Source organism: Gavialis gangeticus, unplaced genomic scaffold, assembly GCF_001723915.1.
Source record: "Gavialis gangeticus isolate Ggan-Ray unplaced genomic scaffold, GavGan_comp1, whole genome shotgun sequence".
Classification (NCBI taxonomy): Eukaryota; Metazoa; Chordata; order Crocodylia; family Gavialidae; genus Gavialis; species Gavialis gangeticus.
The window spans coordinates 15871638-15888164 of record NW_017729015.1 but is presented as its reverse complement, the minus strand read 5'-3'; the positions used below and the strand labels follow the sequence as shown (position 1 = coordinate 15888164).

The window sequence follows — 16527 nt, the reverse complement described above, 5'->3', positions numbered from 1 at the left end:
CTCCAGCCGCCGCCGCCTCCTCGGCAGCCGGAGGGGTTTGGTTTTTCCTGCCCAAGTTTCCCCGCGAGCAGCCCCGGGCCTCGGCTCTGCGGAGCTGCGCCTGCTTAGAAATCCGGGGAAAGCGCTTTTTGGGGGGGTTGCTTTTCTTTCCTTCCCTGGAAGGGGGGGGAAGCTGGTCCCCCCATTCTCATTTATTATCGTTGCTATTACTATTATTATTCTTTTGCTCTCGAGTGCAGGTGGGAAAACCCCTCGCGGAGGAGACGCCTCGTGGGAGTCGGACGTCCCCTCCAGTTCCCAGGCTTGCTTTCGAGTCTTGAAAATCCCTCGTTTTTTGGGGTGCTTTAACCCCCCCTCCGCTCCTATCCTAACTTGGCTTTGATCTCTTCTTTTTCCAGCAGCGTTTCCCTCCCTGCCTTTTTGCTCGGTCTTCCCCTCCGTTTCTGCGAGCCCATCTTTTTTCAAATAAGGTTTTAAGTCTTCCCTTATTTTAATTTTGTTTCCAAAAATTTTCGTTTAAAAAAAAAAAAAATCTAAAGGGGGAAAAAAAATAAAAAGAGTAGTTTCCTGCGGGAGCGCGCGCTGGGCGGAAGATGAATACGGCCGCTAGCAGCTACCCGATGGCGTCGCTGTACGTGGGCGACCTGCACCCCGACGTCACCGAAGCCATGCTGTATGAGAAGTTCAGCCCAGCGGGGCCTGTCCTTTCCATTCGGGTCTGCAGAGATATGATCACCCGGCGGTCCCTGGGATACGCCTACGTCAACTTCCAGCAGCCAGCGGACGGTAAGTGAGATGCGCCCGTGCATCTGCCCATCTCTCCGTGCCGTCCTGCTCGTTGCATGTGCCTGCGTGCAGCCATCGATTCGCCATTTAACTTGGCACCGGGTAAGTCAACTGTCGGCTGCTTTTCTTTGCCGCTGGGGAATGATAATCACTTCGTATCTCCGGAGTGCCTTGCAAATCTTTCTCCTTTGCGGTAGGTACATACTATCCCTGGTTCACCAGTTTTCTATTTATTCTGAGCTCTCTGGAGACAGAATTTCCCTGTCTTTATTCCCCAGTGTCCTGTTATAGACTGTTTCTATGGGTCTTCCACCAGCCAGGCATGGCAGGAAGGGGAGCTCCAGGCTAGTCAGCCTCTGCTCAGACCTTTGGTCTGAATGCCAGAGGGAGTCTTCCCCTGTTCCTGCCTGCACCCGTGAGCAGCAAGTGAGGCTTGGGAGACTGAGCATTGTAATGTCTCCGTGAGCAGTCTTTTGGCTGATCTAGGTTGCTGTCAGTTGTGAAGTGGCTGTGCGGCATTCGCTCTGGATTTGCCTTCCTCTGTAAAGAGGAGTCCACATGCATGTCCCATGGAGCCGTAAGGAATTCCCTGCCATTGGCTGTCTTTCCAGGTGCTGTTCTAACTGGTTCAAGCTGATAGTCTAGGCCCAAGAGCAGAGGAGGTCATTTCAGAGCATAGCCTTCCTGAAAGAAAAGTGGGTCACGTTTTCTGCCCTAGTTGCCATAACCTTAGCCGTCTAGTGCAAGTATGTTGCTCTGTGCTGGGACTTAGTAGCATCTTTACATGATGTGAAACTACAGGAAGGAACTTTTTTTTTCACTTTAATCTTGAATCAGCAGCACAGACTTCAGCCCCCCCCTTGCTCACTACGATGGCAGCAGGTACTGGGTTCTGCTCGTAGTCCAATTCTGCATAAAGGAATGCGGGATCTCTGCTCCACGAGCTAAGTTACTGTTACTATATTTCTACAAACTTCCCAAAAAACAGGATAAACTGGGTTCAGTTCTTGCCTGGGATATCGTGTATGGTTTTATACAGTGTGGCTATGACTATATGCTGCTCTTGTTTCCGTCCTGTCTCCTGGTTCCTGCGTCTGAGACCACTGTAGCATCTCTCCCTCCTTTCCCATTGGTGCTGATTGCTTTGAATGTCTCTTCTGCTCCTATCCGATGACAGGTCAGTAAGAAGCAGCCTCATCTCACTGGATTAGTTTTCATTCATGGAGCACTTAAGAGTTGGGTACCATGCATTATTTGGCTGGTGGGCCGCATGTGGCTTAAGCCTTAGCAGAAAGGGATGCACTAGAGCAAGAAGGCACATGGGATCCTCTTCTGGTCCTTTAGCTTCCTGGTGTGTTACCACTTGCCTGGTATTTCCTGTGCTCACAGCGCTGCATGAAACCAGCTGATCTGCGTAGGTGGGAAGAGGATCAGTGTGATCTCCTGTTGGCATTACACCCCGAGTCATGCAAGACAACCACCAGGCCAGAGCTGGGATTAGATGGAGAGGGGCACCATCCAAGTGAAAAGAGAAAGGGGTACACAAAGGTGTATATGCTGCGAGCTTTTCATGCTTTACCTTCCCCAGAACGGAGGCATCAGTAGATCAGATGATTTCAAGGAGCCTTAGAGTAATATAAAAGCAAATCGAAAAGTAGAAGGGCCAGGGAGTTGCTTTCTTTTTTTTAGCGAGTAGGAGGGAATGGTTAGTTACTGTACTTAGAAAAAAAACCTGGCTGCTACTTAACATTTAAAAAAGAAAATAGGTCAGGACAGGTGGCTTCCAATGTATTTCAGGATCCTTTCACTGCAATAAACAGACCCATATTCAGCGGTGGGCTTCTTTTGTAGTTGGCTCCCAGCAAAGCAGCAGACATTTTGTAAAGTCTCCATAATGAAGCAACACTGGCAAAGTGTCAGGTATCTGGTTACTTGTAGGTTAGAGAGGCTGAGTGCATTCAGTCTGGGGAGCCTCCTTGATGAATAGCATGTGGGAAGGGGAAACTGCCGAACGAACCCCACTGCCTTCCTGAAAGGATCTCCCCTGAAAGGCTTTGATTTTCTTCTGCGTAGAGATCCCTGTTCTACGTGATCTTGAGCTACAGGAGCAAGAGACAGCTGCTGCAGTAAACAGAATGCAAAGTGAATATTCTGGGACGATGTGAAGACGAGGCCAGTGGTGGCTCATTACAGGCTTTACAACCAAGATGTGTTAAAGGAGTCATTCTTGTTTTCCCTCTTGAAGATGACAGCTACTTCAGACTGTTTGTGTATGAGCAGCTTAAAGAAAGGACATACTGGCGTCAGCCTAGAGAGGCAAGAATCCTCTTGTAGCCCTGGGTTTTACTACCCGGGTGTTTTCTATATTGATGAAAAACGAGGGGAAGTATCTGAGAGTACTGTTGCTGTAAGGGGTCTGTCCTGGTTTAGTTACTGTTAACATCATAAAATGTAGCATTTCAGCAGGGGACAAATTACAAAGAGAAGAAAGTTCAGAAGTCTTTTGTTTTTTTTCAGTGGGATTGAAGTCGTAACACATAATGAGCAAAGAAGGTAGATCATAGTTTGCACTTGTCCAGCACCTGCTAATCGTGCAATGTGTTTACAAATAGGAAGAAATGGCATGCTTCCTTTATCCAGCCAGGCCACTTCGCTACTACTTTAGATACAAAGCAGTGTAAACTTGCTGCTTTCAAACATGTGCTTTTTTGCTAGATAATTAAGTGAAATCAGGCATTAGACAGGCCATCTTCTGGGTGAGCAGTGTTCCTGGACAACATTAAAGGTGGTCTGTGGTAGACAGGTGACATATTTGGGAAGAGCAAGTACTGTTGCATTGTTGCAGTTCCCTTTGGCCCAGCTGTTATTTGGACATTCAGGATCCATACTGTGATAGACAAGCTAAGAGAACATCCCAAATTTCTGGTCGATGTTTAATTTAATAACAGTGGCCTTTAGCTTGGTTCCCTTTCTCACTATAAAGGACTGAAAGGGATTCACTTGACTTAGTAGCTGGAAGAGGAATTGAATATGCTATTTTACACGTCTTGTGTAAAACTTCCCTAGCCTGATGTGGTCACGTACACTTTTTAGGTAGGTTTTTTTTTTTAAACCACGCTAGTAACACAACAGGAAAACTTTAATGTGACTCTGCACATCTACATAAGCAGTTATATAAGTCCAGGGAAGAGCAAATATTCTCTTAAGCAAAATCAACAGGTTGAGTGCAGCATGACTGTTCGTTCCTATGGCTTAGAGAGCAAGCTTATTTCTAGGCACCTCTGAAGACAGCTTCTTCAGACCTGTGCAGTGTTATCTTTTTAGTCCTTGCTTTATTCGTTTTATGTCTGTTTAGTTTTGGACTGGAAGAGCTTGCTTTTATAGTAATTGACTCCAGGGCTGTTCTAGGAATGTGAGAAGCGAGGAGGTTTTATTTGGATGATATGTTTTATTGGACCAAGTTTGGAAGAGATGTTAGACTAAGCTTTAGGGCACAAAGTGTGAGAGAAGCCATCACAACTCAAGCTAAATACCAGGTAAACAAAGGCTTGTATTTTAACTCCACATGTAAAAGAAAACAGGCACTTAGAAGAGTAGAGGAGGGGCTGTCTCTAAGACCAAAGCAAAGTTACCAAAAGTAGCTAAAAAGCAAGAGGGCACACAAGTGTTAAAACACAAGCTGTTGTTTTATCTTGCATTTATCTTAGGCTGCACTTGCTTCTTTCCCAGGCCTGAAGAAGGGTCCAACATGCCCAATAGCTTATCTCATATCTCTGCCAACTACACAGTTGTTCCAATAAAAGGTATCACCCCCCCCCCACACACACACACACACCCAAAAAAAATCCTGGCTTCTTGCATATATCCTGGAGTCTGCATATATCCTGAACTGTGAGGGGTACAGCAGCATTTCGTTCCTGTTACTAGGTATGTAAGATGGGGATGTTTGTTTGCAAGGGACCTCCTTACCTGCTCCAGTCCCTAAGTACCCCAATTGTCTGTCGGGTCCAGGAGCTACTTCTATTCAATTACTTCTTTGTTTAGTGTCTAAAACTTAAACTACTTAATCTTCAAATAAATTCCTTTCCAAGCCTCCCTCATTAGAATGAGCCAAACTATTTTTTTTTATATCTCGCCCAAGGGCATTCAGTGAATTTCATTCCATTTCTAGAGTTCATTGGAAGAACTTCAGTCACTTTCTCTGCAATTTTATCTCAGTCTCTGCCTTTTTACTTAAACTCACCAGTGTGAAATAAGGGTGGTTAAAGTTGGTCTCATTTTTTAAATGACAGTGGGGTAATAAACAGGGGCACTACGATTTCAGGGCAGCCATTGTAACAGAATAGTGCAGGGTTTTTTTTGATGGCTGAAACTTGGCAGGTGTGGTTGACAGCCTTTCTGCTGCTTCACTCCAGTAGCTAATGCCAGCATTGTTTCAGTGCTTGATCAGAGAGAGGGTAAGGGGACTAATGAGTGGGAAGCCTCAGGCAGGTTGTGGAGATTGTAAATGGTTTTGCCTGCCCCCAAAAAGAAGGGAGCAGACTGAAGTACACACGAGGGTTAAGACGTTAGAAAAATGTGTGTGTGCTGCAGTGCTATGCCAGAGCTGCAGATGGGTCTGCTGGAAGGGTGACAGTAATCAGTGGGAGAGAAACAGATACAGAGACTGAAATGGCTGAAGCTTTGTGGCCTAAATCGAAGGAAAAGTGAAGGTGTTCGCCTGGGTTAGAGAAGCAAAATTCAACGGGGGGGGGGGGACTAACTCAGATCAGTCATGCTTGCTCACAACAATTTTTCTAAGGTGCTGGCGTGACTGTGCTTTGTCATAGCCGCAGGTAGACATGAATATTGCCTTAAAGGCAGAGTGCGCCTGGACTCTTCTCACCGCTTTGCTCACACGGGGTCTTTAACAGACTTCACGGAGTAATACTGGGGATGAACAGCGTGGTACGGACACAGCAGCACAATCCATTCTGTCCCTGGTTAGTACCAGTAAAAGGATCGGGCAAGTAGAGCTCTGCCTAGTCTGCACCTCAGCAGTTGCTTAGGAGCATTTCAGAATTCCCCTCGGGTGCACGGCTGCTTCCAACTGCTCGTCACCTTTCGACAGGAGCCCTGTTTCAGCTGCAAATGGTATATACTATTAGTGTGCGTCCTTGCCAACACATGCCTCTTGAGGACCTTTCCCCTGCTATAAATAAATGCTGCCAAATTTGACGAGCTGAGCCGGGCTGACTTCTGAAGTGCCTACGGGAAAGGGGCTGTGGCAAACTGCACGTTGCTGGAAGAACGGTGTTGATTCAGAGGGCAGTATTTTGAGGATGAAATGTAGTGGGCTAGGTGATCCAGTTTAACCCCTTTAGCTAAACGCCTGTAGTAAGGTGATTTTTTTCCCCCCCCCCCCCACTGAAAAAACTTTATATGTTCCTAATTCTTCGCTAGTGTGGCTAGTTTAGGAACCAGTCCAGGGGAGTTTCAGCTGTGGGAGGGGAGTAGAAGTTTATGACAGCACTTGGATAGAAAAGCCCTTTCTATAGCATATGGAAACTTTCCATTTAAGAAACCTTTCTGCACATAGCAGTTCAAATGAATACTTCAAGGGGCAGAGGTGGTCATTTTGCAGTGTTTGAACTCCAAGTTTTGTGACTGTTGGAAATGTACTCCTGCATTTCAGATTAGCAGAAGAGTCGCATATGTACCCACTTCCATCGACTTGGTTCTGCAGCCACCTAACAAAAGTCTTTTCCTTGAGGCCCCAGGTCTAAATTTGAAAAATAACCTGTGCTACCTCGAATCCAATTCAGAGCTTTTACAGCCAGTATCCTAGTGTATGGATGAAGCTGAGGTGGGAAAAAGCCGCACATCTAGGAATGTAGCGTTCTTATACCATTAATGTTCTTTGATTTTAGAGTAGACCCATTCTCCCAGCCTCATGCAGGGAATTAGCACAGTCTCTCCTTTCTCTTTCCCTCTGCTGGAAGTATTTTCTGGCATAGAAGTGCCCTAAGCATCTGAATTTATGAACAGGATCCTGATGGGTACGAGTAATGGTGCTTTTAATATACCAGCGGGTAACAGAAATAGAATCCTGGAGGAGGGTTGCAGCATGGGTTAAAAAGGCAATCTGCATTGCTGAGGTTTTGGAGCTTAGGTCCACGTCCCTGTTCGTGAGAGAAACAAAGTTTTCTTTGTGTGTCTAGTCCTTCTCTGATGCTGTCGTTAGAGTGAATTATTAGGGCATCCTGTTTGTTTGCTGCAGTGACTATACATACGTGTCTTAAACTACCCTTCCAGTCCATCAGGCAGGTTTTTGTACCTGTCCCTCCAACCAGCAGGGATCAAATCCTTCTCATCTTTGAGGTTTGAGCCTTGTAGATAGTTTTGCTGTATGGCTTGCCCAACCCAAAAGGCAGTTTTTGATCTCCCCATCATCCACAACTGTTGCCTTGTTCTTCCTTTGCCTGTGATCAACACTCTGAACCCTTAAAAGAGTTATGAATATTGTTTCTGTCCAGAACTGAATGTCTGACATGTAAGTTTAAGATTAAGATGCATCAGAATTTCTGTCCCTTCAGTCCCAATCCTACCACCATTCCTTCCTTGTCTTGGGAATCGGCTCCTTCCACATGTCCCCACATGGAGAAAAGGAATGTCCTTGATTATTTCATCTCCATCCCTCCTTATACTGAGCAGATGTTTCACCCCTGGTCCTATGGCTGAAGTGGGTAAATACCTGCACTTTCTAGAGGAGGATACTGAAGCAAGCCAAGGGTCACTCAGCGAGGTGGAAGTGGAAGTACTTGGGGCCTGCTCTAGAGGAGAAAAGTAAAAGGCACTTTCTCCACTTGTGCAGTCTCAGCTGCACTGATTTGTACTTGACTGAAAAGAGATCTTTTCCTCCTAAGTTAGAAAAGCCATAGGTGTCTTGAAGCTCAGGCCTCTTTTCCATTTTCTGAATTACGTTATCGCTCTGATGAAAAATGGTTGTTATTAAGGCCGTTATTCTCTCATCCGGTGACCGTGCAGCAAAGACCTCCCTTTAAAAGTAGACAATGGGGCCATTTAATTGAATGTCTGAACTAACAATAAGGTCAGTTAGTCAGTGGACTTGCTGCTCCAAGGGCATTGCCCAGACCCTTTCTCCTTGAGCATTCAGAAGGAGGCGATGTAGCCAAGTGTTGTGCCAAGAAGGCTGTAGCACAAATGCAACTGGCTCCTTTGTGCTTTATCTGTTACACTGCAGAAATTCTTACTTTCTTCTCTTTGCAGCTGAGCGTGCTCTAGACACCATGAACTTTGATGTGATAAAAGGCAAACCAATCCGCATCATGTGGTCTCAGCGGGACCCCTCCCTGAGGAAGTCGGGGGTTGGGAATGTCTTCATCAAGAACCTGGACAAATCCATAGACAACAAGGCACTTTACGATACATTCTCAGCCTTTGGGAATATCTTGTCATGCAAGGTGAGACTCAGTACCTTCTTCAAACCTTGAAAATCCATTTAACCCTAGGAAGGCTAACTGCACCTTGTCATGCATCCACAGATGCATCACGAGCAGGTCCAAGGAGGTGATCCTCCCCCTCTATGCAGCATTGGTCAGGCTGCAGCTGGAGTACTGCGTCCAGTTCTGGGCGCCGCGCTTCAGGAGGGATGTGGACAACATGGAGAGGGTCCAGAGGAGGGCCGCTCGCATGGTCACGGAGCAGCAGGGCAGGCCCTACAAAGAGAGGCTATGAGACCTGAACCTGTTTAGCCTCCACAAGAGAAGGCTGAGAGGGGATCTGGTGGCCGTCTCTAAACCAGCCAAGGAAGTCCAGCAGGCAGTGGGAGAGTCCCTGTTCCCCTGAGCACTACTGGGAGTAACAAGGTATAACGGCCATAAGCTGACGGAGAGTAGATTCAGGCTAGATATCAGGAGGTGCTACTTCATAGTCAGGGCGGCTAGGGTCTGGAACCAACTTCCAAGGGAAGTGGTGCTTGCTTCTACCCTGGGGGTCTTTAAAGGGAGGCTAGGTAGACACTTAGCCGGGGTCGTTTGACCTCAGCATCCTTTACTGCCCCTGGCAGGGTGTTGGACTTGATGATCTGTTCAGGTCCCTTTCAACCCTACTAACTATGAAACTATGAGTTAAACTGCGTAGAGTTGACCAGACCTGATCAAACACATGACACTGGGAAATGAGAAGGGGGGAGTGACTGCCAAGCTCAGGGCAGGGAACTTTCAAAAGCAGCATAGAAGAGGGTGCAGTTGAGTAAAGGAGGGGAGATCACCAACTCTTGGTCATCAGTTGTGCAGACACCCCCATCTCTGAAATCCAGAGCAGGTTATGCTTTGGTAATTCCATCCTTTGGCAACAACTTGTTTTCCCTATGTTGCCACCTGAGTTGTTTGAAGACAACCTAAGGACAAGCTTGTTCTCTGCAGTTTAGGGTATGAGCAAGAATACAACTTTCAGCTTTTGAAACGATGGGTTAATGTTTCTGTCATAGTTGGCATATGCTTGAAGTACTGAACTCTGGCTTTTGTATGAGGTGCATCAGCTATGCTGAGTCAGGGCCATACTTCCACTTAATCCATAAATGTGAGTGCTTTACATAGGAGAGGAAGTTTCATCTCCAGTTGACTGATGGAAAATCCAAGGCACGAGGATGAAGTGCCTTGCCGAAGGTCACAGAGCAGCCGAGTGTTGTAACGGCAACTAAGACTGTGGTGTCAGCCGGTATTTAGTTTGCATTTGTTATTTATATTTTAGCACTACCTGAGAGCCTCAGTCAAGGACCACACTTTCATCTTTTTATTGATACCTTCTGTGGAAATGTGATAAAAAGAGGAAGTTTCTGGACATCTCTGCAGTTGGCATTCTATCGCCGGCATTGCCTTTAATGCAGAGCTGATGATCTGGTTTGCTGTGTCACTTACAGGTGGTGTGTGATGAGAATGGCTCTAAGGGCTACGCATTTGTGCACTTTGAGACCCAGGATGCTGCAGATAGAGCCATCGAGAAGATGAACGGCATGCTGCTAAACGACCGCAAAGTGTGAGTGTCACAGCCAGAAGCAGCAACGATCGCATGAACCGTGATGCATCTCGGTATTAACAGGGACACACAAGGCTACTGGTTCTTCTGGCCCAAGCCTTGGCCTGCTACCTCTCCACTACAGGGCTGGTGAGTTTCCCTGCCCAAGCCATGGCCTGCTACCTCTCCATTACAGGGATGGTGGATCTCCCTGACCAAGTCTGGATTTGCTGTTGCTCCACTGTTGGGCTGGGTGGGGGGGTAATCCTTGCCTACATGCTCTCCATTGTAGAGCTGGGTGGGCCCCCTTTTCCTGCTGCCTCCCCATTACAGGACAGGTGACTTCTGGTTGGTCTCTGGCCTGTTACACCTTCCCCCAGCTCATACAGGCACTCTCGTTTGCTCTACTGCAAATAATGCGTTGCACTTCTAGCCTTGAAAACCAAAGTTCTCACTGCAGTTTTTCCTCTTTCCTTTCAGATTTGTTGGGCGATTCAAGTCCCGTAAAGAGCGGGAGGCTGAGTTGGGAGCCAAAGCAAAGGAATTCACCAATGTTTACATTAAAAACTTTGGGGATGACATGGATGATGAGAGACTGAAGGAGCTCTTCAGCAAATATGGTAAATAGAGAAATAGTCTTGATGTAGCTGTAAACCTTGTAGCCAGGGTAATGGAAACTTGTTGCCCCCTCTGTGCTACTTCTGAGTTTCTCTGAGGGCAGAGTAGGGCAATACTGAGATAGTGGCTGTCTGGCCTACGAAGCATGTCAGAGGCTGTATCGCAAAGGTGGGTGAAAACAAGCCAGGGTTGTTGGAGAAGCTTCATTTCAGTTTGTAAAGCCTGGAAATCTAGTGTAAGTAATGCCTTCCTCATTCTGTCCCTTGGCCACAGGGAAGACTTTGAGTGTTAAGGTGATGACAGACCCGACAGGAAAGTCCAAAGGCTTTGGCTTTGTGAGCTTTGAAAAACATGAAGATGCCAACAAGGTATGAGCAATGTTTGTTCTACATTTTTGTCCGAGCATGAGAGATGGGAATGGGGTGGGGGGCGCAGAAAGGGGAGTGATAAATAGCAAAGCTTAACGAACTTCTTCTGATGTCCAGCTTGAAAAGCTTTTGCACTTCACCACATTGTTTATTCATGCTGAAGTCTATACTCTTGCAAATTACTAGATCCATACAGCCTCCTGTAGTACAGACATCAGGAATTTTAATGTGATTAGGAAATATTACATGAGTAGGCACTGGGGGAGAATGGAAGGTGTTTGGCACTGGAATGATGATTAGAAATGCTTTTTCCCCCAAGAATAGGCTTGAGCAAGACTTGGCGTTATGACCAAGTTGTCAAGTCATGTATCACTTCTTTTAGGCCAGAATTGTGGGCTGTGTCCATACAGTCCCTGCCAATAACTTTGATTTGTTTCTTCCTGGACCTTTCTGTAGAAAGAGCATAAATGGAATATGGTCAACTTGGCCTTCTTAGTCCACAACCAAGGAAGTAGGATGGGGCTGTCAGTAATCAGACTTAGTAATAGAAACAGCTGCTGCTTTGCTTCAGCAATTGACAGGAATTTCCTGTTTGACTCCTTGTCCAGGCAGTGGAAGAGATGAATGGAAAGGACATCAATGGGAAAATGGTGTTTGTTGGTCGAGCACAGAAGAAAGTAGAACGCCAGGCAGAGCTGAAACGGAAGTTTGAGCAGCTGAAACAAGAGAGAATCAGTCGGTACCAGGTATGGCGAGACAACATGTGTCCTCCAGTACTGACAAGATGCCCCCACCTTCACTCGGTCTGCTGGTGGACTTCAAAAGGAACATGAGAAGAAATAATTTATTATCTGTCTTGCAATGCTGACCTCTGGAGTCAAGATCAAGCAGTACCCCCTAGTATTATGGGTTGATGAAATTCCAGGGGTCAGAGCTATGACAATAAACTGAAATATTTAGAAGCCTGTGGGAATAGATCAGAGTCCTATAGGAACCATCAAGCTAAGGTCTCATGCACATAATTTGCTGTTTAAGATGACAGGCACTGTATGTGTATGACAAGAGGGTGTCAAAGGGCCATACTTTTGTTGTAGTTGTGGTAAGGCTTAGCATCTACCTTGCATCTAAATCTTTCCTGTTCCTTGCAATACAGTGCAGGATTGGGGACACATGGTGCTACAGCAAAGCAGAGTGAATCCAGGCAGGTTTCTTTTACTTACGCTGGGACTTGTCTCTACAACTCTGCAACATTTATTGCCTATAGTTCTAAGATGAAGGGAAGAAAACTGTGGATTATGTAAGCAGAGTATGGATTTGGCACAGGTGGTTGTGCTCAACATTCCTGGAATACTTTTTTTTTTTTTTTAAATGAAAAGGATGTTTTCTGTATTGATGTTCTTTCTTTTTTTTTGTAGGGAGTTAACCTGTATATTAAAAACCTAGATGACACTATTGATGATGAAAAGCTGAGGAAGGAGTTCTCACCGTTTGGATCAATAACAAGTGCCAAGGTACTGTGAAGGTTCATAATCATAGATTTGAAAAAGGACTGTTATCTGTCTTGAATCTAGGGTGCAGGGTAGTTTTCATATCTGTGGGTCTCGGGTCTGGGTAATTTGGACGAGTCAGTAAGTGGATTTCAGTTGGGCTAAGTGCGATCTTCCTTTGGGACAGTATTGAGCACCTTTGCTTCTTCTCTTATGGCAAACTCACTTGTGGTTCAGGTGACTCCTCTATGGGCATGAGGGGCCTAGGAATGCTGCCACAAGTCCTATATTTCCTTACTTGCACCTGAATCTTTCCCATTTCTTGCAGCACAGTGCAAGTCTGGGGACATATGGTGCATACAGCAAAGCAGAGTAAATCCAGACAGGTGGTTTTTCTCTTTCACTGAGTGCTTGTCTCTACACCTCTGCGATAGCTCTTATCTGACTGAGGAATATGAAAGCTCTCTGAATAAAGAGAACGTTCATTTTTCTTGTCAGGGAATGGGAAGGAGGGTGGAGGTTGTATTGGAAACAATGGCAGTTGCTACATGGCTGAATGACCAATGTCTCTGCAGAACAACTATTACCTTTCTGATGCCTGGGGAGAAAGATCACTGTTCAAGCTTGTGTTCCCTGAATTTTGGATAGGCTGCTAGGCCAGTTGCAGCCGACACAGTCCAACCTGCATTAAGCTGCTGTATTAACATTTATTCTTTGTTGCAGGTGATGCTAGAGGATGGACGAAGCAAAGGGTTTGGTTTTGTCTGCTTTTCCTCCCCTGAAGAAGCGACCAAAGCTGTGACTGAGATGAACGGGCGTATTGTGGGCTCCAAGCCCTTGTATGTTGCGCTGGCACAGAGGAAAGAGGAGCGCAAGGCCCATCTCACCAATCAGTACATGCAGCGCATTGCTGGGATGAGGGCCCTGCCAGCCAACACCATCATTAACCAGTTCCAGCCTGCTGCTGGGGGCTACTTCATGCCTGCTGTGCCCCAGGTGAGTCTAGCAAAGTTCAGTGTTACTAGCATCACCCAACTGGAACCTTTAACCTGTAGCTGCCCTGTTGAGTCTTTTTGCTGTGCTTTTTAACCAGGCTTTGACTTTGCAAGTCTCCAAGCCAGGGGGATTCATTCCATGGCTCCTCTGTTCTGTGATCTCCTTGCATGAATCCAGGCAAAGCTGCCAAATACCAGTAAACAAGCATTTTCAGTCAATTGCTCTGGTGGAACTCCTTCAGGGTTTCTCTGATCTCTCCACAGGCTCAGAGCAGACCGACTTACTATGCACCCAATCAGATGACACAGATGAGACCTAACCCACGCTGGCAGCAAGGGGGAAGGCCACAAGGTGAGCAGGCTAGAAAAGAAGCTATGGTTTTATAGTGCCTTTTCCCTCTTGCTCTCCCATTCTTCTCTTCTGTGTACCTGCTCATCCTGTATCTTCTATGCCACTAGAGTTGAGGGATCATATGCAGTTATTACCCCTTGAAGGACGGACTGGATGTCATTTTAGATGGGTGATTATTCCTAGTGGTCCACTGTTGCTAGTGACTGAAGTGAATCTTGCTTATTGGTGATTGAAGCCTTGCCATGCCAGTCCTCAGTGGAACTGTTCATCTATTTCTCTTATTGCCCGTGCTCTCCACAGTCATCTCTGTATCGGGACCCCAGCAAACAACACTAGTTCTAAAGCCAACTCACTTGGGAGAGTCAGAACTCCCTTGTTTTTCCCAAAGTGGGCAAGGATTACACAAAACAAACACATCTCCCTCCTGCAGTGTGCAAATTCCACCCGCGGCTTGCAGCTGATGGTCTTGGGATGGCTAATCACTTTCTATTTTAGGAATTTCCTCTCATTGTCCTTATCTGTCCCAGTAGGCTTCCAAGGAATGCCAAATGCCATGCGCCAGTCTGGGCCACGTCCAGCACTGCGCCATCTGGCCCCCGCTGGCAATACTCAGGCCTCTCGTGGCCTCCCGGCTGCTGCCCAGAGAGTCGGTAAGCAGTCCTTTTCTTAGTGATTCTCCAGCATGAAGGGAGCAGGGGGGGAGCACAGAGTCTCTTGTTCATATTTCTGAAGATTGATGCCAGGAGGTGGCACAGAGCCCTTAGGCACCCACTAAGGAGGCCTAAGTAAGATAGAGACAGCACCTAAATCTTTCCTGTCCTTGCGGTGCAGTGCAAGTCTGGGGACAGCAGGTGCTATAGCACAGCAGAGGAAATCCAGACGGGTTGCCTTGCGCTTCATTTGGGATCCGTCTCTACAACTCTGCAACACATTTGCTCTCTCTGAAAATGGGCTCTGTGTGATTCTGAATGGCTTTTCCAGAGTACAATATCCAGCTTGCTTTATTGGAGGGAATGTAAGTAGAAAATGTCTTAAAAACAGCATTTATAGCAACTGGCTTAGTTTTATAGCCTCTTCTTAATGTAGCCAGCTGCTTCTGATACTTAGATAATTAACCACCTTCCCAACCATCTCCCACATGGCAAAGTGAACTTTATGTTAGGAAGGCCTGATAAATCATGGATGTTACCATAGTGAATTGCACTGTGGAATTTTAGTTCAGAGTATCTGAATTAAGAGGGTGCAGTGTGCAAAATGAGACTTTCTCCAGATGGATGCTGTCCTTCAGCTTGGTATTTCTGCCTCTGCACTATTGAAAGACTGGGTTATGTATCAGTGTTCAGTGCTGAGAGGAGTCTGGTGCTTGCTTGTAGCGAAGTCCCATGCTGATAACTTTGAGCTAGCTGGGAAATGGGATCTAGACATGTGTGCTGATATATAACAATCTTTTATCTTTTTTCTTTTGCAGGGGTTGCCACTGCAGCTCAGAATTTAGCTCCTCGTCCGCCTGTAGCTGCCCCTGCTCCCAGAGCAGTTCCTCCTTATAAATATGCCTCAAGTGTCCGCAGCCCACACCCAACTGTTCAGCCTTTGCAGGTAACACAAGGGTCTGTACTTTAGCTAGCTGTGATGAAATTAGACTGCAGTAGCTGCAGGAGTAGGTTTTTAACCTTGACTATAAAGTATCTGACAAAATGTCCAAACTACCCTGATAACTCAGACCCACCAGAAAGCAGGGTATAGGAAGCTGGCTCTGCTCTTAACTCTCCCTGTTGCAGTTCAATTAATGCAGCCTTTTAATTCTGATAGGCCCTTTATTTACCTTTTTCTTTCTATAGAAAAGTTTTTCTTGCATCCTTGCCCCAAAATGTGTTTGACCTCCTCTGCACAGCCTTCCACAAGGTATCCTTGAAGATAAAGTTGGGCTGTGCATCGATATCACCAGGCTCATCTCTGTAGGGCAGAGCTGGCCCACAATTTTTTGGGTCCCCCTGCAAGATATAGTTTTGGGGCCCCCTGATCCATCGGCAGAGACTACCATAGCAGGGTGCAGGGCCTGGGGCAAATCAGCCTGTGTGGCGCCTCCGTTCTGGCCAGAACAGCTAAACAAACCCAACCCGCTAGGCGGGTTACACCCGCAAACACAGGAGGGGCCACAGCCTCTCCATTTCGCTCTGCGGGGCCCCTGGTGGCCTCAGGTTCTGTAGGATAGGATGGGCCCGCCCTGCTGGAGGGCATAAGCCACAAACTAGTACTGCTCTTACTTTAGTGTTACCTGGCTCCACTAAGCAGGCTGCCACCTTGCACAGTACTAAAGCTGTCTGTACCTGGGATGTTCTTGGGAAACATGCCTCTGAGTTTTTATATGATTGCTTTCTGCAGCTTGCGTTCTGTGTGGCTGGAAGCTATGAGCCTCCATCACATTTCTCCTTGAAATGATTTCCTTATAGTTTCATACCTTCTAGGGTCGGAAGGGACCTGAGCAGATCATCTAGTCCGACCCCCTGCCATGGCAGGAAAGAGTACAGGGGTCAGACGACCCCAGCAAGGTGTTCATCTAACCTCCTCATAAAAACCCCCAAGGTAGGAGCCTGCACCACTTCTCTTGGAAGTTGGTTCCAGACCCTAGCCGCCCTGACTGTGAAGTAGCGCCTCCTGATATCTAACCTAAACCTACCCTCTGCCAGCTTGTGACCGTTATTCCTGGTCACTCCTGGCGGTGCTTGGGGGAACAGTGACTCCCCCAATGCCTGCTGATCCCCCCCTGACTAGTTTATAACAGGCCACAAGATCCCCCCCTCAGCCTTCTCTTTTGGAGGCTGAACAGGTTCAGGTCCCGTAGCCTCTCATAGGGCCTGCCCTGCTGTCCCCTGATCATGCAAGTGGCCCTCCTCTGGACCCTC

At 46.8% G+C, this 16527-nt stretch overlaps 1 protein-coding gene across 2 annotated transcripts in view; it reads left to right on the top strand.

Moving 5' to 3' along the window:
* PABPC4 (poly(A) binding protein cytoplasmic 4) overlaps positions 1-16527 on the top strand; it is a 25551-nt gene that overhangs the window by 6019 nt on the left and 3005 nt on the right. The window contains exons 2-12 of one of the 2 annotated variants that reach the window (XM_019512363.1): positions 264-786; positions 8056-8249; positions 9710-9825; positions 10285-10424; positions 10696-10790; positions 11399-11536; positions 12206-12301; positions 13001-13273; positions 13537-13624; positions 14155-14274; positions 15093-15220. In XM_019512363.1, the coding sequence (XP_019367908.1) occupies positions 594-786; positions 8056-8249; positions 9710-9825; positions 10285-10424; positions 10696-10790; positions 11399-11536; positions 12206-12301; positions 13001-13273; positions 13537-13624; positions 14155-14274; positions 15093-15220 (1581 nt within the window). In that variant the 5' untranslated portion in view covers positions 264-593. Of the gene's footprint in view, positions 1-183; positions 787-8055; positions 8250-9709; positions 9826-10284; positions 10425-10695; positions 10791-11398; positions 11537-12205; positions 12302-13000; positions 13274-13536; positions 13625-14154; positions 14275-15092; positions 15221-16527 lie in introns of those variants that run through there. The other variant, XM_019512362.1, reaches the window with a different exon arrangement.